Source organism: Dicentrarchus labrax, unplaced genomic scaffold, assembly GCF_905237075.1.
Source record: "Dicentrarchus labrax unplaced genomic scaffold, dlabrax2021, whole genome shotgun sequence".
Lineage (NCBI taxonomy): Eukaryota > Metazoa > Chordata > Actinopteri > Moronidae > Dicentrarchus > Dicentrarchus labrax.
The window spans coordinates 28,323,515-28,345,774 of NW_026136719.1; the positions used below are offsets into that span (position 1 = coordinate 28,323,515).

At 39.3% G+C, this 22,260-nt stretch overlaps 1 protein-coding gene across 3 annotated transcripts in view; it reads right to left on the reverse strand.

Annotated features, from left to right (window-relative positions):
- The window catches only part of ntrk3b (neurotrophic tyrosine kinase, receptor, type 3b), a 173,967-nt gene extending 157,246 nt beyond the window's left edge, over nt 1-16,721 (reverse strand). For all 3 annotated transcript variants that reach the window (XM_051379933.1, XM_051379932.1, XM_051379930.1), the window contains exon 1: nt 16,090-16,721. In XM_051379933.1, the coding sequence (XP_051235893.1) occupies nt 16,090-16,331 (242 nt within the window). In that variant the 5' untranslated portion in view covers nt 16,332-16,721. The remainder of the gene's footprint in view (nt 1-16,089) is intronic.
- Nucleotides 16,722-22,260: the final 5,539 nt, after the last annotated feature.

Consider the following 22,260-nt stretch of genomic DNA (forward strand, 5'->3'; position numbering starts at 1 on the left):
CTGGGTTGATATCCTTTTTTTGAACGAGCCAATATGAAAAAAAATCCTATTTATATTCCTATTGTATTTTTTTTTTAAAACATACCAGTCTCAGAACTTTCACATCAGCATTAGCCAGGCTCAATGAAGTTCTAAGAACTGTATTTTTTATTCCTGTCTTGTGTCAGCTCTTGCTTTTGACATTTTTTTTATCTCCTAAGAAGTGAGACAATCATCTCAACATGTGGGCAGCATTTTGTATCATGATTGGAACTATCACAAGGATCTTTTTAAAAAACACATCAAACTCAGTGTACAAGGTTTCTGTGCATGACAACGTTTTCAGATGATGGAGAAAAAATAGCACACTCATTTTGGAGCATTATTGTGATCAGAACGCTACAATTGCTTCTTACAGCCTCTTTTTGTCATCTTTTTTATCTTCTTAGAGCAAATTAAGGTGGGTACAAGAGAACGGAGTGAAAGAAGATGGATTCTGGTAAAAGAAAGAAGCCTGAAGGGTTGATTTAAGAGTATTTCTCTTTTTTAAGAAAGAAACATACATCAGTTCAATTAGTCGTGGAAAAGAAAGCACACAGTAACACAGTGAGACAAGTATAGGGATGCTTCAACCACACAACAATTAAGATCCCTTTATAAATATGTGAAAGTATATTCATTTGAAGCCCATGTAAAATGGAGAACACAGTTCCAAAATAATACACAGCAATATGACATAGCTTCAGAACCACGGGGGCAAACAGAGTTGTTTTCCTGTAAATACCAGGAATCAGGCTTCAGGGAAATCAAAGCAAAAGGTTAAGCTGAATCATGTGTGTGACACTTCTCCACCTGAGTCCTCGTGCTAATTAGAGCTCCCAATAAATTAGCATTTCCATGTTGACGAAGGACTCTGACAGGAGGAATTTACACCTGCAGCAAAGGAACGAGGCTCACAGCTGGAATTAGATTCAGCCACTGTGATATTTAGCCAGGTGTCAAAATAACAGAATGCTATTTTTGCGAGAACACAGACAGTGGTTAACAGGGTTGACAGTGAGCGAACGTGTCCTGGTTTTGGGGAGTAAAACACTCTGAGGTGTAGAAAGAGAGACACAGAGACAAAACAGCACACCAGCTCCTCAAAACAAAGGATCAAAGACTTTTTATGTTCAAAGGTTTAATTAATCAAAAATTCACCTCAAAGAGAGATAATTAAGATTAGAGATGCATCCCGACTTTATTCGCCAGGTTGAACATAGGTTAGAGTATTTTCATAAGCAGACCACTACTCTTTTAAGGTTTTACCGCCAACAGCTAGAACGCTACCACCATGATGGACATCTTCTCATACTACGAAAGCTTACCTGACATACTACATGTAATATGTGTTTATATAGATTATAATCTTCTATTCTTTTTGGTCATTGTTGTCATTTTCAAAAGCTGTAATAAATAACCCAGGTACAAGCCTTGCACTGCAGAGTACACCACCAAAACCTTAAATATATGGTGTCTCCCTGCCGCAAAAGCAGACTGGCAGTCCAATACATTCCTGAGTACTTTGGTTTCAAATTCATCACAATGGTCTAACAATAAAAAAAATGCTCAAATTCTTTTAAAGGAGTTTGACATTTTAGAAAATATGCTTAGTCGCCGTCTTGCTGAGAGTTAGATGAGACGTTTGATGGAGCTAGAGCCAGGACTCAATTAGCTTAACTTAGCTTAGCTTAAAGACCGGACGAAGGGGAAAACAGCTAGCCTAACTCTCTGTATAGCCCAGCGATATGTCTAACAACACAGAACCTGTTCCTTTTACATTTCAGGTTGTCTATCCATTAATGTAATGAGATTAAGCACACTAATATGTGAGGTTCACTGTAAAGGGGCTGGTAGAAGGTTATTTTAGCTTTGGGGTTATCTGTGCTTGCTGTTTCCCATGTTTCCATTTCTTTCATTAAGCCAAACTAAGCTGCTGCTGGTGGTAGCTTCATTTCCTTACAGACACAAGAGTGGTATCAATCTTCTCACCAAACTCTTGAAAATAGAGCATCTATATTTCCTAAAATGTTGAACTATTCCTTCAAAAGGATTAAAACACAGCCGGTGGTATCAAATCTCTTGGAACTGTCTTTACAATTCCAAGCAGTTCAGTTTTAGGCTGGTGCATCTATTGGTGCATTCTAATAATAACTCAAAAAGGTAGACCACAGAATAGTTGCAGCTGACACTGTCAGTGTTTGGCAGAAACATCATTTTGTTACTACACAAGACACAAGGACTGAAGAGCTACACCTCTACCATTTTATCTCTCTGGGTAAATCAATAAACATCAACTTTCTCCAATTTAGTGAAATGTGAGAAAGGGAAGTCTTAGAAGGTTCTTGTTAAATTCATCCAAATTTGACTTCTTCTCTTCTGACTGAGATGGAAATCCAATAACATCTAGTCCTCACATCTTCTCACACAAGCCTACAGTGTCAACCAATTACCTCCAGTAGGAAAGACGGAACTGAGGAGAGATGGAGTTCAAGGTTGTTGAATATTTCATTTGTTTGCTATTTTTCTTCTAGCTTCCATTTAAATAACAGCTTCTCTCAGACACAAACACACACACACACACACACACACACACACACACACACACACACACACACACACACACACACTCTCTCTGTCTTACACAAATACACACTCAGTATTTTATCAAAATAAGGGTCTGTGAGTGACTCCTAATCCTTCCTTCCAGACAGGGTAACCTGAGGACATGTCTCATCAGTCTGCCTCAAAACATAAAGCCTTGGCAGTTAGACGTCACTTGGCTGCAATGGCCCAAAGGGTCAGGAGGCCGTTAACATTTTTGGTTGGAAAAGACAAAGAGACACCTGACTACCAAAATATGCAAAACAGCCATGAAAAGAGGCAAAATGACTTCAAACTGACACAAAACAACCACAAAAAGACATAAAGCAGCTACAAAGAGACTAAAAACAACCATGAAGAGAAGCAAAATGACTACAAAGAGTCACAAACCGACTACAAAGAGACACAAACCGACTACAAAGACACACAAAACAACCACAAATAGAGACAAAATGACTACAAACAGACACAAAACAGCGGCTCAAAACAACCATGAAGAAATACAAAATGCCTACAAAGAGACACATTTGTCATTTTGTATGTCTTTCAGTCCGGGTGACCTTTGGGAGGGTTAGTGGGGCTTTCATATATCTGTACCCAAGGGGCTATTGTCTCATAATCTGCCAATGCACATACTGTACACTTGTGTATTAAACAGTATTAAAAGTGAAATAATTTTTGAGGGAAATTCATTTTGAGTCTTTAAAATAATGCACTTCAACAGCCCAGAAATCTGCACAACACTGAACATTCAATCACTGACACTATACTGTCACCTTTTTAAAATAACCAGAGGGGAACAAGTTGATCTTTCCAGTAACAATAAACACATTAGTGATGCTTGACAGGTGACGGCTTCCTTTGGAAATAAGAAGCCTCTGCAGTTCACAGTGTCAAATGCAGACAGCTGCCGCCGCAAGTCACTTCTCCAGACTGACGTGCCAGCCAGTTTCTCCATCAAAGTCTTGTCATAGAAGAGATACCGGTTTCCACATGGAGGCCAATTTAGCCAAAGCACCAAATTAGTTTGACTACCAAATGTGCCACTCTTGTTAGTTATGCGTGCACTCAATGGTTGTTGTTGTTTAGTCCTGTTGACTCTTTTGACATTGACTCATAATATTGGGACCTTGTGTGATTAATAAAATATACACAACCTCTGGGTTTCATGAAGTGCATGAAATATGGGGTGATGAAATTTGCTGAAATCTCCTGTGTCCTGAGGGCTGTATAAGGTCAGAATTTGTGAAAAGTCTGTCTGTTAGTGATTTAGCATTGTAAAATAAAAGGTATTTCAAAGTCATTTGTATTAATATCAATATTAATTATTTAAAAGAAACTAAAAAAGAAAGCAAATGCTAAAAACACATTATGATAGTTCCATTTGCACCACATTAGTGACCTTTGTGTAAAAAGCAATTTGTGCTGGGACTTTTACTTTAAAATATATGTAAAGTAACTACTAACAATCTCAGTTGTTAATATTAATGCTAATATTAATCTCATGAAAGGCAAGCTAATTTAGTCAACATTTTTAACAAACATCCTTATTTTGAAGCCTCTGCTTTCACAGCCTCCATCGTCCCTACAGAACATCTGAGTCATTGCAGCATCTACAACAATGCATCCATTCAGCTTCATCAACAATGCAATGTTCACTCACCCATTTCATATATTTTTAGTACGCAATTGAATAACTGTAATTCTCAGATTACTAACCCAAACATTATAACAAACAAAATAACAAAATGCAAGTTTCAGAACCACAACACCCTTTCCGAATTATTTCCCTGTTCATTCTTAGTGACAGGCAGCTGCTACATTATCTATATTTATTTATTTTTAAATATCAAAACCGGTATTAAAATTAATAATACATTATTAATTAATCAATTATTATGTAATGCTACAGCTAAAGCAACAGTTGCTGGCCCTCATCCTGAGACAATGTGCTTTTCCTGCACACAACTTTTCCAGGCACACAGTGGTAAGAAATGATGGACAAACAAATTCCGACATGTATCAAGAGTTTTCTTGTGGTTTTTGTGTCCATATGTATTCTTATCCAAAGAGCAAACAAACTCTAATTGAGTCCAGAAAGCACTCCTATCCAAACTTTTTTTCTTATTTGTCACTATAAATACAGCCCACAGAAATACTGACACATGTCAGCCCATATCACAGTGAGAGAGGGCTGAACCTGAGTCGACCCAGAGAACTCAAATCAGACTGAAAGCTACTTCGCTTACAGCTTTTTGTGGAGAGGAGAAGCTAGCTGTGCCACAACAGGGACAACATGGCAAATGCAGCAACGAATCCAAGGTTTACTTCCAATATCCAAATTTAGCCAGCAAAGATACCGAATTCTCAAGCAAAGAGGTAAATGAAAAACAGAATCAATGACGCATGCATACATGCGTGTTTTTGTCCTTGACAACCTAAGAGATGTAAGCTAATTTTACATTTCAATACCCTCAAGCATTTAACCACTTAAGCCTATGTAATTTTTCATTTTTGTTTTAAATCAATAGTTTGACAGAAACATAAAAAAATGTTTTTTAATTACTTAGACCTTCTGTAGGCTTGTATGGCTGTATATTTAACTGATGTTAATTCATATATGTCATGTGACATATATGCATGTGAGTCAAATTGTAGGAATGGAATACGAGAAAGAAAGGCTATGGGTTTTCTTTTGTTTTGTTTTTTACTTCAAGGAGACAGCATATTAGAGGAGAGAGATATGAGAGAGGATATGATTCAGCAGGAAGAGAGGGTGATGTCAGGTACTTCTTAAAAAGATGACATTTTTAGCCTATGAAGGAAGATGGAGAGTGACTGTGATATTCTGACTGGAGTAGCAAGGTCATTGCACCAACAGGGAGCCAGTAGGAAGGAGAGTTGAGTCCCTGTGGACCATTTACTTTTAATGTGTTCTCATCTGCCTCCACACAAAGCTCTGTCAGGGTCTTAAAAAGCCCTCCTGGTGCTCTCCACTCTTGTACGGCCACCGAAAGTCCTCGGCTTGCTGAGAATGATCAGTGAGTACAGCTGAATGGGCTGCCAGGTCCATAATGTTTTGGTGTAGTGCAATACGCACCAATAGTCCACAGAACAGAGAAAATACAGATATCAGAGCATCTGAGGTAATCAATAAATAGAAGATGCTATGGTGCTCAGGGCCAATAAATATATCATTCTGCTTTCTGAAAATATGAAGGTACATTTTGCTATAATGCTTTATCCTGTCCTCGCTGCTGATGATGTTGGCAGTCAAAGCTAAACAGGCAGGATTTTAGAACCATTCATTTATTATATATTTACCGCACAAACCTCAGCGCACTTATTGCAGATCTCACTCATTTGTACAGATGGAGAACTGATGGATGGACGAGGGCATGAGGAGAGGGCAGCTCACCGTGGGTAATTTACTGCTTTGCTTCATCAGAACAAAGAAATGCCAAATAAACAAAGCAACTACTTTCTAGGTTTTGACAGATAGTTTTTTTCTAGTTCAGAGCTTACCAAAATGCCGTGGCCTTAAAATTAATAAGAAGAGTAAGAATAATAAGAATAGTCTAGTGCCAGGCTGGGATAAGCTCCAGCCCCCGAGTGACCCCGTCTGGGGTCACACTGTGACCGTGATGTTGAAGAATAATAAAAAATAATAAAAATAATTTTGATACAGGCAATTACAAACAATACAGGACGGCAGCTGAATGGAACATGCACACAGATGAACAATTCATTTCTGAAGTAGAATTTTGCACTGAATAAGTGTCACCTTTTTCAACGAAAGAGAAGCGAGAATGCTGTTGAGTAGCATTCATCAACGTGCACACCGTGTAGGAGAATATGGCTGGAGCTCAGTGAGAACTGAAAGAGCTGCATTACTCACACAGCTCTGCCAGTCATCTCTGACACAGAGGACAGTGGGGTGACTCCTCCTACTTGATAATACATGATGATTGATGTTTTTTGAAACACAAAACATCCCACATGAATAATGAGCAGGAGCTTTATTAGCAGCCGGTAGAGAACGGAGGAAGGTGGGGTTTTGTGCCAGAAATGTCTGGTGGGAGTCGGCACACGGTGATGGACACTGTTGAGGTCAGACATACATCCACACCTGGGGAGAGGTTATCTCTGAGGAAATTAATGGTGTGTGTGTGTGTGTGTGTGTGTGTGTGTGTGTGTGTGTGTGTGTGTGTGTGTGTGGAGAGAGAGAGAGAGAGAGAGAGAGAGAGAGGCTTCACTAAGCCAACAGATACCATGTCTGAACATGATTAGCTGTAATAAACCTTCAGTAAAGGCTCGTGCTACCTGATTAGACATAAAACTCTCTGCCTCGTGGCCACCAGTAGATATCTAACAGCAGCATGCACTTAATAATTGTTGCTTATAGTGAGAAATCACAAAGCGCATTATAATATAAAATAAATTCAGCAAACGGCAATGCATGTAAATAGATGTAAATTGATGGGACTATGCACAAGGAAAACATTCCAGTCTAGTTTATTTCAGGTTTTTTCATGCCACCATGGAACAAATTTCGGTTTAAATAGGTAGATACATGATTTTTTCCTGCTCCCTTCAATCTCCCAAATTTGACATGATAAACTGTTGCACACAGCAGCGACACTGACTCATAATCTGCTGTATAAAAGCAGAAGCTCAACTAAATGTCAACAAAAAGCCAGTGGAATGCGACTGCAAGGCTTTAAAGGGTTTTTCTAATCCTGGCTGAAACAGCGGAGCCTTCAGTATTTTTCACCCCTCGATCCTCAATGCATCTTTTGATTGTTAAGGGGGGGGGAAGGTGCCTCATTAGTATGCATCTTTTAGGGTGCGAAGGCTGCCTGCAGATGCGGGAGTTGAGGTGGTGGGGGCGTGGGAGAAGCTGGGTCAGTCACATGGCCAAGACTTCTAACAGCATCCCTGCATGCAGACAATCTGAACCAAACCGCCGCTCTCTCCTCCGAATTCTCAGATGGCAGCCGTGACCTACTTTCCACAAAGACAGGCTCATGCAAACTTGATGATATGCTTATAACAGAGGAGCCCGTCGTGCACTGCCTGAGGTGAGCCTCGCAATGCGGAGGCAGCAGGGGGTCGGTATGGTGAGGACCAACTGGCAGGACGTGTGTTAGCAACTCCTTCTTGGGTGGTTAAAGGACATTCATGGTGATGATAACTGACACTGCACGGGAAAGGAGAGGCAACAAGGGTTTAGAAGGTTGTCAAGATCACCTGATGCCCATAGGCAAGATGCTTCAGTCACTTGAGTCATTTTATAGCCTACGACAAGCCAATAATTAATGAATGAATCTGAGTAGCTCTCTTATGAAACTACAATGGCAATTTATTAGCAAGCACTGCAGCTACTGAATACTATTCTAAGTTACTGTGCTGTTATGCAGAGAAAGCAAATTGCCACAAACCCACCGTCTAATCATGTGTTCTGCTATTTCTTACCAAAATCTTTGAAACCTATTTTCTAATTCTAAAGGTACAAAATTAGGACTGGATATCCAACCTCAATTCATTTATTTTTCATTTAATTTTTAGTTGCCCAGATGAAATGTGTTCATTGCACAGAGAATCAGGGATTTAAAATTGGCATCAAATATCTGGCCAGATTCCTAATCTTATTAACTTATTCTTTGATCATACAATTCCTGATTTGAAAAAAGCTAGTTTTAGACTATTATTGAGCCAACGTTCTTATATGTCTGCTTGTGTTTGATTCCCTGTAATATTTAAAGATTTAAAATGTTACCAAGCCCTACAGTACTCAGAAGTACTTTGATTGATCGATAGCCATATAAAAAAGAATATTGTTGCATCTATCCTGCATTTCTAAAATATTATTTTAGTAAATTGATGTAGCAAATAGTGATACCATTAAATCCTGCAGCTTCTTGCCAAACCATTCTTTGCAACTTCTTGAGACTAAAAATGTAAAGCTGGGTACTGAACCTAAATACATCCATGGTACAGACGAAGTCTGTCTGTATTAAAGTATTATCAGTATGAAAAACTGCCAAATATCCAAAGTTGTATCTGGTCAGATTCCAAATTATGTTTACTTATTCTTTGTTCAGATGATTTAAATCAAAGTTTTGCCAATTTGAGACCGTTTTTTGCAACTAAACTTCATGTAAGGCTGCTTGTGTGTAGACATTTACCATTTCAAACGTTTGCTTTTTTGATTAAATGATAAAAAAGGAGGTTGGAGAAAAACATGGAATATATATATGGAATCAAAAACAGTCCAGTTATCTTATCAGCACTAATGTAAAAAAATAACCAGCTTCCAAAGAATTCCTCTCAAATAAGGAGTAAGAGTGCAGCAACACTGCATTCAGAACAGATTTTGCTTTGTATCTGCTTAGATATATAGCAGGAATCCAAAGCTGATGTCAGGCAGGTGTAAACATCTGAGCTACATTCTTCATGAGCAGCTAACAGAGGGTAAGTGAGGTACAGTTTACCTGTGCCTTCAAATGATATTAATGCACAGAAAACCACAGATCACACAAAGAAACCCCAGCAGGCTTGTAAAAACATCTCACCCCTGAAGAGTGTGAAAGTAAAAAAATAAAAAATAAAATAAAACCTCAATAAAATGGAAGCGACAGAGAGAAATATCAAGATGACAAAGAAAAATAAATCAAGATGACAAACAGATACAGGTAAGCTGGGCTTCAGAAACTCAGACATCAAAACTTCACACAGCAAAGAAGAGAACAAAGGCAAAGAGATGGATAAAAAACAGGTGGGAGGAGGTTGGGAAATAAATAAATATACTAGCAGTGAGGCAGGGAAGGTGGGAGTGTTTCAGGGAGTGTGAGAGCTTGTGGATGGAGGGGGCACACCACTCTGTACACCCATCTGACATCCCATATTGGGAGGTGGAACAAAACCCTCTGACTGGGTTCCAGCTGCATGGGAAACCCTGTTAGGTCACTTATTTTCCCCAAAGATATTGATCAAATCATATTCACAATATCTGACATTCATACATTCTTGTCTGTAAGTGGCTTACTACCAACCAGATAACATTATAAAATGTCTAAGAATAGCTTTGCTTTTCTGTTATGTCATATTTATTCCAGTCATGGGTATCTCTCTTATCCTTTATGTCTCCACTAATACTACAGAATCCAGCACCTTTATTCTACAGACCAATTTAAGCATGGATGTGATGAATGCTCCTTTAAACGGGGCACAAAGGCTGAGAAATAGACATATTTCTTCCCATAATTGGATAAATGCATTTTCCATTAATTAGTCCAATCCTTTGGTTTTATTTAACCATGCATTGCTAAATCCAGGTGTTAAAGGGGCCCTCCACTAATTATTTACATGAGGATCAGTTTACTCATCACAAGGAGTAGTAATCAACCAAAGTTTGAGACAATGTCTTCCGTAGCTCCAGAAGAAGTTCACTACAGTCTTAAAGTGTAACATTTAAGAGGATCTATTTGCAGAAATGGAATATAAGATTCATGTTTTCATTAGAGTGGTTTCACAACCACCTGAATATGGGAATTGTTGCATCTTCTGAGGAGTCCGCCATGTTGAACCGCCCTGTTTCTGCAGTAACCCAGAGCGGACAAACCAAACACTGGCTATAGATAGGGCGAGTTTCACAGCCATCGTAGTTTCTCCGACACACTTAACAGCCCGTTCTCATTCCCAGGTGGTCAAATACAGACGCGAGCGGTGTTCAGTTAGTTGCAATCTGCAACTTCACCGCTAGATGCCAATACATCCTACACACTGGACCTTTAAGACATTAACCCTGATGATGCCATCAAGCTTAAAATTCTGTGTTACAAACTGGAGGCGTGGGGTTTAAAAGACTGACCAATGAAAGACAAGAAGGAGTTGCATTATTAGATGTAGCTTCCAACATTTTAGAAAGCTTGACCAAAACTAGGGACTAAAATTTAGGAGATTTCAACCCTTCGTTGCTTCAATTTCAACCTTTTTTTTTTTTTATTTGGCTAATGCAAGTCCTCTAACTTTATGGAAAATTGCTGGAGTGCCCCTATAAATGTGCAAAAGATCTTTTTCATTATGGGGTCAACTAGTGCTCAAGCACTTTAGCAAAGACTCTCAGTTGAACAGGAAATACTCCACTTCTGACAACAATTTCAGTGAAATTCCATGAAAGTTAACTTATCAATTCCCATTCAGAAGCCTTATGCAAGAATTATAGAGCAGATATCCGGATCTGAAGCTGCTACTGGCCACAGTCACATACTTATGTGGGCTGCACAGGAGTTTTAAGAGGTAGAGAAAACGCAGAATTTATATAACACAGTAATGCTCAGTGTCTGAACCGGGCGACACTTGCAGCCCACACAAGTCACCTATAAGCGGACCTTGGACACATTCCTGTGTGAAACAGGTTTCTTTGGCAGCATCAACTAGCTGGCAGGTTTCATCTAAAGTGTGCTGTTGAAGGTGTTCAAAGATCGATAGTTTCAAGTTTTAACATTTGAAAAAGAAAAGAGAGAGGGAGAGAGAGAAAAAAATAACTTCTTAAGGAAGCAGAGTAACTGGCATTGACCCAGAGCTTTTTGGGTAAATGCTGAATGTGATGGCTGGTGAAATATACAGCAGTGGAGGGATGGATGTGACAACTTTGATTTTATTTTGCTCTTTTTCAAACACACCCTGTCCTGTTAGATCACACTATATCCCATGATCCTATTTACAGCATATTACCACTGAAATTGTCTTTTTCCCACACAGAGGTCAGAGATCAGGGTCAGTCACAGGAGACTACTCCTTTATCCTGCAAAGATTGCCTTTGGCTCAGTGTTACTGAAAAAAAACCTGAGCCAAATCATCTTCTATCATTTGAAAGTGACACCATCTGTAAGTAAAAGATTAATCGTGATAACTATAACATTATGATGCATTTGAAATGATAGCTTCAATCCTTGGAAGTGAGAAAACACGGTCTTTTATGGACTGGATGATCAAGATTTTAAAGATATTAAACGATAAACTTCCAGACGTATTTGGCAAAGCAGATAAACAGTAAACCACTTTAGAGTGTGGAAGTCTCAGTTTGTTTGCAGATAAACAGATGGCAATTTTACAAGACCACATAAATATCTTTGATTGAAAAAAGAGTTGACATTAAAGAAGCCAAAACCACGATCGTTTTGGAAGAGCATTCTCATTTCAAAGGCAAATAGAGGGCTTCGGATTCTAACATTTAATTTAATAAGAATGTCCCCTAATGACTCAATACCATGCATAATAATAAGATATACATTTGAATGACATTATCAGACATCAAAGGGTACATGGATTTGGACATTCAGGATGAGTGGATGTTAAATGTATACTTGTTGATTGTCTTACAGAGCCTGTCAGTGTCCTCATGGCCGGATGTTTCAAACTCACATTTGGAGATTTTGGAGACGCAATTTTTCGTATTGTAGCTGTTAAATGCAACAATCCTACCATTTACCATACTATTAGCAAATTTTTCAGTCGAAATCGATTACCTGGCAAGCCAGTTCCTGTTCACTTCCGACTCAGAGAGTTCCAACTAACCGACACCAAAGTCTGGCTCACTGGGTCCTCGGCTTTTCGGCTCAGTGGGTTTGTATAACATGATGAGAAGCTCGCTGAATGAGAGACTGTTGCTGAGCAGCGGCTCTCACTCGTTTTTCGGCTCAGGGGGCGTCTGCAGAACAAACGAGTTAACTTCTGACTCAGAGAGACTCAGTCAACCTGGCTTTTATGCACAACTGCAGATGCACCATACAGAAGCAGCATTTTGGATTCACTTCCGCTTATGAACTGAGTTAACTCGTTCCCCTTTAAGAGTCGTTCAAAAAGATTTGATTCGATTTGTTTGCAAATCTGACATCCCTAGCTATAACTAATTCATGGATCATTAAAGTCGCCCTTCACTCAGAAATGCATGTTGCTTATTGTTGCTTCACTTGTTTGAGCTTCACTGTGCAGAATGATGGATGTGCAGAGTTTGACACTAGAAGGTTATTTTTTAAATTAATCTGCTGTTTTTCTGTGCTCACCTTAAATCTGAGTTGAAGGTGTGTATGCATGAGCTTGACAGCCAATTATGGTCCAATATCCTACTTACATAATTGTGATGGTGGAATATGGAAGCCTCCAGTGCACATTAACTGAGAATGGACTAACATCTAATATCTAATAACAACAAATAAAAAAAAAATAATTCAAATATTCATAGATTTTTAATAATATACCGTACAGTGCTACAATGTCTCAATGTAGAGAAACTTTCGGGGTAAATTGTGAGATCTTAAAAAAAAAATCTTGTGTTTAACCTAATTTTAGAGATAAGTAGAATAGAAAATTGTAAAATGTTACACTCCCAAGAAAATCTGCATATTGTGTGGACATGTACAGCCCATGGAACCATGTCATTATCTGTAAAATTAAGATTTTTTTTTGGTTACAGCTGTTTCAATGTCCTGAAAGATATTTTTTTTATCTTGTGCACAAAAGATAAAGAAATATAATCTTACAGGATGTTAGGCTCCAAGGTTTCCATTTTTTTTATATGTGAATCACATGTTTTGACCAATAGATGAGTCGCTGTAGGATTATTATGGGGATACAACATTATATTACCATCTCACTGTTATAGACTATTACTACTATTACACCATCAAAGATTGGACCCTTTGACTTTACTAACACTCACAATTTGATTGAATAGTTCAGTGCTTTGACAGTCTCAACAGTGGCAGTGAATGGATGTTGGTGAATACATATCTTCTTATCATCTTAAGAGTAGAATGGAAAGATGTACTGAAAGCAGAGGAAATGAGGTGATCTTTTATCTAAATACATACTGGAGATAGCCTATTTAGCAACTGACGCCACAGTGATGACTGTACAGATGCCCACTTACTTTAGTCTCTCCACACAAACCCCTCTCTCAAAGGTACAAAAAAGGGAAATAAAATGAGGCCAAACGTCATCACCAGAGGTGGAAACGCTGATTGGATTCTCCAAACAAACGCGCACCTGCAGTCAGAGCCGCACTTACACAAACCTGTCAAATGCTTCAGCTGCTCTCAGAAAACCGTTTTTTCTTCAAGTATCACAGCAAGGCCTTATCTTATCCACTTCAAACAGTGATGCCCCTTGTGATGAATCTCTAATGTGAGGGAACTGGAAAACTATTATCTGGACTTGGCAGTTTTCTTTGGCTGGCCAATCGCACCACAGCTCCTGCTAGGAGCTCTAGTTTCTCATCTCCATAAATTGTCCCCATCTCTCCCTGTTTCCCTTGTGATGAGTGAAACCGACTTCTTGTTAGTAAAATCCATGCATCTAACACCTTACAAAGAGAGAGGGCCAAAGACCATTTGTACTGTCACTGACTGCTCTGTATTACTATGGATACTGGTTATTCTTTTTCAAGAGCATGGTTTCTAGCCAGATAACAAATTCGCATCAAGCAATTAACTATAATTATTAATTCGAGGTGTGCATTTTCACAGGTCAGTTAGTGTGATATACATTTATAGATGCTCTATAAGTGATTGTTTTAAGTCAAATCGTTAATTGTGTACAATATTTACACTTTTAAATAATTACATTACATAGCGCTGAACAGGCACCGTGGATTATCAGATACACTGCATGTATAAATAATGAATCATCTCTGTGTGTTTTGAATGTATAAATTCCTATTAGGTGATGTGACATTGGGAGGTATTGTCTCTAAGCTGTCATTGAGCTGCTGGTGGTGTTGGGTGGAGGTTGCTGTCCATGCTGAGCAGCAAGAAAACAAGCAGCCTGCTGGCGGTGAGCCATGGAATGCACAATTAGTCCTGGGTCAATTGTATTAGGGTTTCTCAAAGGCGAAAATGCAGGCAATGTGTGACTGTGTCCTTGTTGTAACATGAATTTTTGGCATTTTTAAATAATGATAACCCAAGAGGTGGGTTATTCTACTGTTGATCTCACCGGATAAGAGATGGAGCGGAGAGGAGAGATGGTTCTACAAAGAGGAAGTCTTTATCCGAGGGTCACCCTAGGGTTACAGTAATCACTAACAGCGTGCTGTGACCCCTGGCCCATCATCTCTTTACCATCCTTTGCTTTTAATGTGGCTGAGCTTCATTTTGTGCCTGATTTGACTAAAAACTCTCTCTGATCAAACAGTCACGTAAATGACTCCAGTGTTGCAAAGAGTACTTGATTCCCAGTGTATAGAGGGTACCAGGCTACCCTCTAGTGGCACAGGGAAGCGATGAACCGTGTCACAAAATAAGTTGTTGTCTCCCTCAAACGGATAAAGGGTAAACCGGATACCGAAACTGATGGGAGGAAAAGTCCTTTGTGGCGTAAGACGGCGCGGAGGAAGCCGTGCGGGGAATTCCAGTGCGTTAACGGGGAGATGTTTACTTTATATGCAAATCAGCCCCATCGACACCAGAGGTCTTATTTTAAGGCCCGAGCCCTGCTTTTTTTCCCTGACTTTTCAAGAAAGAAAGCTTTGATGTTGGCAGGAAGGATCGATGCCAGGGAAAGCGAGGGAGGGAGGGAGGAAGGGAGAGAGGAGGGAGGGGGGGAGAGAGAGGATGCAGAATGAAAATGTACTTCTGGGGGTGTGTGGGTGTGTGTTTGAGGGGGTTGGAGAGTCTGCCGTCATCACCGCTCCTCTGTTTTAAGCTCATGAATCCTCAAAAAGCCGAGCATCCTGCTACATGTCCATGTCTTTTGAGGGGTGGGGGGGCGGCGGGGAGGGGGAAAAAAGCCACAAGTGACGTTTTCGACCCCCCCCCCATCATCTGGACATAATAAAGTTTGTCAGGTCGCGTCGGTCTCAGGGGATGCGGGCTGAAATGTAACTGCTTGACCTTACTGCACCATTTCTTTCTGATCCATTTAGCACAATCTGTCGGAGCAGTTGCTGCACACGCGGACGGGAATCAAGTGAATGGGTGATGTGAGGTTCTCCGCAACATCCTCCTGTCATTCGGCCGTGTAGGCCTGCGGAGCCGCTGCAGAGGAGCAACTTTATGAGGACACACACACACACACACACACACACACACACACACACACACACACACACACACGTAAAATCCGACAGTCACCATACCAGGCTTCAAGATCAAGTGGGCTACTTTTTTTTTTTTTTTTGCCACAAGGTTGAAATGGATTTGTCTGACTGTGCAGGGGAGACGCGGGGCAGAATGAGCGCATTTAACCTCCATACAAGATTATCAAGCATGATGTTACCATAAAAGGCCACTTAACGGACTGATAGAAGTGCAAAAAGTCTCAATATGAGGAATAAACAGCCAACAAGTCAAATCAGTGCAAAGAAAGCAACAGACACCCTGAAAGCACAGACGCCTTACTGAGGATCAATTAATGATTAGAAAGAAGAAAAAAAAACGCACGGCAAAATCCGCATCTACTTACATAGAGCTGATGTTTTTGAATAACTCTGCTATGTCAACGGTGGTCCCATTGCTCCCAGTGTCTTGCAGGGCGAGTAAAGGGAAAAACCTGCCGTTGTCGGACTTATTGCAATAGATCTCTGTTTGAGAGCAGCTGCAGGTCGGCGGGCAGTCCAGCATGGAGCTCAGATAGTCCTGGAAAACACTCATCAGAAACAAAACCCTCCACCAGCAAATCCGGATCGAATGAAACCATAGATCCATGTCTCCGGGCAAAAGGGGGGGAGAAGAGGTCCCGATGTCCTCTGGGTTAGAACAGAACAGGAGAGAGGAGAGGAGGAGAGTAGGAGGAAGGAAAGAAGGAGGAGGATGGTGGTGCGTCTGTACAGAGGATGCTCTATGCGAGCGTTTCTGCCGTGGATGGATGCTGTAGTGTCCTTGCGCGTCAGAGACTGGGTGAAAAGGAGGAGGGAGGGGGGGAATAAAAGAAAGAAAAGGCGAAACAAAAAAACGGAAATCAAAAATAGGAAAGCGAAATAATGTGAGGCTCCGGTCGTCTTTTCAGCCTAAGATGCATGGTGTTTCACCGGAATGCCGTGCTGCTGCTGATGTCGTCGTCTCTCTCCAAGCAGGACCAGGACGACTGACTGGAGAGCAGAGAGACACAAAATGAGAAGTTGGAGCATCAAGTCCCTCCTACCGGCTACAGTCATACTGACACCTGCAGAAACTGCATGCAATCAACAGTGATTACAGCTAGACTTTTCATATTAGGACTGCTGAACTACACAGCAACATGAGAGAATTATACGATCCAAATCCAAAGGCTATAACATCAAAATATACATTAAGAATGATTGGCTCGTTAGAATAACAATGAAGTTAATAAAGCCAGAATTCTAAAATTCTAAAATAAACAAAACCAATAGAATTATATACTTAAATACACAAATATATAGAATAATATACATAAATACATAAGTATAAATGATAAGGTTTCTACCACAATGTTACAATAATAAACAGACTACTCACTATAAACATCATTAACACCCTTTTTGTTTTCATGTTAGATTGATTGAAACAAAGTTGATTTAATGTTGCAATTTTTTTTTTACACCAATCAACACAAAGAAACCCTTTAATGTCAAAGTGAAAATAAACATGTAATGTAAAACAGATATTATGACTAAGTTACCAGTAAATGTTTGCATACTGTAAGTATTCCTCCTCTGTACACACCATTATGATCACTGGTGCAGTGATTTGGTTCTTGAAGTCATCTAATTAGTTAATCAGTGCTCAGCTGTGTGTAGTGTGGTGGTTTTAATTGATTGAAATACGCCTGTATCTGGAAGGTCCAGGTTTCAGGACCAAGAAACACATCCAGGATCCCCATGCAACCTGACAGAGCTTGAGCAATGGACAACGGAAAAAGGTTCAAGGCTGGAATGGATCCATTTCACGGTAGACATTTTGACTTATCAAAGCAGGAAAAGCACAGGTGTAAATAATAACATTAACAATGGCTCCATTTGTGCCCTTTTAAGCCCTGTCAGTGAGTGAGCATGCACAATGGCGAAGGACTTAAACTGGCTCACCTAAATGGAATACAGCCATCATTAATGTTTCTAATTCCACTTGTGCGTTTTGTCAAGTCAAAGTGAAAATGAGATATAGCTGCCAAATGTTAATCTAAATATTGACTTGAAGATGGCAAATACTTGAATTAGTATTTTATATTTGTAATGAATTTATATCACTTTGGGGGAAAAAAAGGCGCACTGAACCTACTTTGCTTCAATACTGTCAGACAATAAAACATGAAAACTCTGAATACATTTAAATATAAGAGTATATTCTGATGTTATCTCATTATTTTAAAAATGTGGTAATAAAGATATTAGGTATGTTTGCATCAGTGGATAATCACCTGAAAATAGGAATCGTTGTGTTTTTGACCTCAGAATGAACCGTTTATATCTACAGGCACCGCGGGTTGCCTTCCATGGACTCAGCCATGTTGAATCGTCACATTTCTACAGTAGCCCACCGATGGGCAAATCAAACACTGGCTCCAAATAGAGGCATTTGCGTTTTTGGTGCATTTCACATCCACCTTAGTTCTTCCTAAAAACAGGGTGAAGTGTGCAAGTTGCGATCTGCAACTACACCACTAGATGCCAGTAATTCCTACACACTGGACCTTTAATATAGAGTTCAATATGAATATTAAAGGACCAGTGTGCAGCATTCAGTGGCATCTAGTGGTGAAGTTGCATATTGTGACCAGTTGAATGCAGCTCAGTCTTCCAAGCTTGTAGGAAAAACTACATTGGAAAGGCCCTATCTAGAGCCAGAGTTTGGTTTGTCTGTTTCCTTTGTACATAAGAAGGGTGCAGTCTAAAGTAACTAAAACACAACAATTCTTATTTTCAGCAGATTATCCAGTAATTAAAACATACTTATGAATGACTTGGACATGGCATCTGTTTCTGCCAATAGATTCTCCTAAATGTTACACGCTCTCCTTCATATTATTAAACAAGTCTACACTCATTGGTGAAAATGTGAAGTTAAAAGCAGCTCAGCAATAATGATCATGACAATGCTGACATTTTAAGTGGCAAAAAAAGCCTGTATCATGATTCTGAATGAAAAGTAATTCTTGGTTAATTAAACATTGACAGAGTTAGAACATTACAGTTCTGTTTGGTCCTCTCTGGGTTGGATTTTGTAAGGTTCAGACAATGAGGGAACATCAGTTTCAGTGGGAGGCTGAATGAAAATGATTCAATGTTCAAATATAATTATCAAGGCAGTTTTGAGACTAGATGGCATCAAATTAAATTGATGTTGTGCCTGCATTGTTTATCTGAGAGAGCCCAGCAAAGCACCATTATGGTAAAATTGCATTGATGCGTTCATATTTTAATACAATATGGTTAACACAACTTATTTTCATTTAAGCAGACCCCCCCATTCCCTCCACACTTAATTAAAATAATGGAGTGGCTGAATTTACATCAATTTCGAGGTAATAAACAGCACTGTATTGTATGTGGTTTTTGCTGGTGCTACTTGCCTTTATGTAAAATTATTCGATTTTTAGTCTGCCAAAGTTTGCCATTAAGAGATCCCCTCTCACAGGGGGAATTTCTTTATAAAAACAATGTAACTTTGGAAGATATTCGCTTTATTTGACTAAGTCAGACTCTAGAAACTGATAAACTTTGTAATACATTACACAGCCTGTTTTCATCTCCCATCAGGAAGGCCCAGAATGGCCAGTACGATCAGGAATCATTACTGCAAGAAAACCCTGTATAAAAGCTCATACTTGAACCTGACTGTTGTTTTAAGACACACAGAAAAAAATATGGCCCTAACCATCAATGTATTGGAAAACAGTTCCCCAACCACCTCTCTCATTTGACTCTCTTTTCTGCTGCATCTGCTGTGTTTAACCTTAGTTATAATGACCAGTTTTATTTAATGAAACTATGCAGTCATACAATTTCCCCAATCATGTACATTCACCTTCTAATAGAAGTAAAGTAAATGTGAAACACTTTACACTAAGAGCAAGATGCATTCACTGACATGGAGTCAGTACCATACTGTCGTTATGTCAATTCAGTTCTACATATTGGATTTGTACAAAATTTTGATTATTTTTCATGTCCCATTAATAACTACTGCTATATATCAGGAAATGAAAACACTACTGCACTCGTCTTTCCAGGTCTGCCCTAAACTAGGTTTGGTCTTTAGGCTTTAATTCTTTTATTTTTCCAAAAGAAAAAAAATACTACAGTCTGAGACACTACCAAAAGCTAAGAAACCACAATCAGATGAAAGTTCTATAAAGGATAGCATATCCTATATGCCAGAGCTGAGAACAATATAGTCTAATAGGAAGCCATTGCGTTGCAAATAAAAGTCAAATGAAAAGGCATTTATTTCCCTAAAATAAAATAAGAAACAATTAAACAAGTGATAGTACACTATATTATTATTATTATTATTATTATTGCATTTAGATATATTCCATTACTTATTTAAAAGACCAATGTCTAGGATTTGGTGGCACCTACTGGTGTAGCTGCATTTTTTTTTTTTTTTACGGTAATTATACACTAATGAAAACATACGTATAAATATTATATCTTATTCATTTCTGCCAGCTGATTCTCTTAAACGTTATACACTGGACCTTTAACATTTATTTAACACTTTTGTCACATTTAATCTTCTCTAAAACTCATCTGAAAGTTCCATTTGAAATATCTGTATTTTCCATTTGGAAAGATTTTCAGGCAGACGGCTGCCTGATAGCAACAACCAGCTGTCATCGTCCTTCTTACCTAATCTGAGGTGAAGTTTCATTTTTGAAAAACCGAACCGATACGAAAGCCCTTCGAGAATGGTCTTTTCAAGTGTCATCCAGAGCTTTATCAAAGTGTGATTGGTTCCTCAGATGCCACCCAGTCCCTTGATCCCATCCCAAACTTCTATTTGTCCTTGTCTTTGAAATATTTCCATTAATGAAGTTTGAAAGACTTATCAAGACCTTATCAAGCACACAGTTTTCCATCTCCAATCAAATGAGAATGAGTGGAGCTGTCAGTCTTTTGTCCCATTTCACTTCTTTGAGCGATTACCAGATTTCAAAATCTCCCAGGTTATCTTCAGTTCCCCCTTCAGACAAGCTGCCATCACTGGCTGTCACCCATCAGTACACCTCTCTCTAGGCCAGCCTGAAGCCAGACCATCTGCAGCCAGTCACCGAGCCTCCATCTTACTTCTTACTGTTCAGTCAATTATCATCCTTCGTTGATCGTTGGCCATGCACTAAGCCTTATTTAATTTAAAATGTGTTTCCAAAGATATACATATCTTTTCAGTTCTTTACCAGCTCAGCTGGTCTGCTAGAATCAATCATGAACACCCAGTCTAACTCTACAGCCTTCAAAGGGTCTAGTTGAAGATGAAGGGCTGTGTGAGCAGAGCATGGAGCTGTTGAGGACTAATTACATGGAGGGAGTGTTCTACCATCTCTCCAAACTGAGCAACTTAAAAGACGACACACTCTCAGATCTCTTGTACACCAGTGAAAGGAGACATAAGCAAGTCTGCGTTACAGAAACACAGCAACGAATTTGACTAAAAGTTTAGCAGAACATTGTGCTTCAAGTTATTGGCTTTCCCAACAAACTGCTTCTGTAGAGGGAATACTCTCTAGAATACTTTGTTTCTGCAAAGCATAGCTGGAAACAGTTCTGTATCATCATTCATACAAATGTGTTCCTTTGTAGCCTTATATGTCGGTCTTTTAGCATCATGTCATTTATTCCAGAATTCTGATCTTGAAGGGTGCTATGATAAATGCATCCTTTAGCTAACTTTTCATGACACCAGGGAAGTCGTCTCCTCCTTATAACCTTTGCAAGACAACCATCAGAGATTCTGGGAACCTTCAAATTTCATAATGTGTTCTTTTGAACACATTATTTTATCTTGTAACTAGATCCTGGAAATTAGTTGATGTTAGTCAGTCACTGATAATATCTCAGAGTGTCTGCTGGAAAGGGTTTTACATCATGTCTTGATAATGGGCAATATAGCTGCAGAAGAAGTTGATTAGTGCTTGACTGTTTCCAAGGGGAAGAAATTACATTAAGTAATAGTAATGTTACAGGAAATGACGAAAGCCACAGTAGAACTAGGTCACAAAAAGTAGTCATTTCAAATATCTCAGAGCGCACTGTTTCAATGTGAAGTTACATACTACGTTTGTGGACCGGATCTTTTATTGGTAATTTTACCATATGTAATGTTTTTGACTGGACGTGAAGATTCTGCTTTGTATTAAGTCCTGATGAGACTGGCTGGAAAATAATGCCTAAAAGCTATATCTGTCAAAGGATTGTTTTAACTGGTAATACAACAATTTAAACCACAGCTCAAAATGTGTTGCTATATTGAGTGGTGCATCCACGGGGGGTGGACGAATTTCTTTATTCGACTGTTCTGTCGAAATTCTAAAACTGTAGCCCTGAAACTCTGTGGCTCAGCCTGTCTGTTAGCAGAACAAACTCCAAACTCAAAAATGAGTTTATCCAAGCTCTCGGTTGGCTCGGCATCTGACCTGGCTGGCTGACCACTGGACAATGCCTTTCCAGCTTTAACA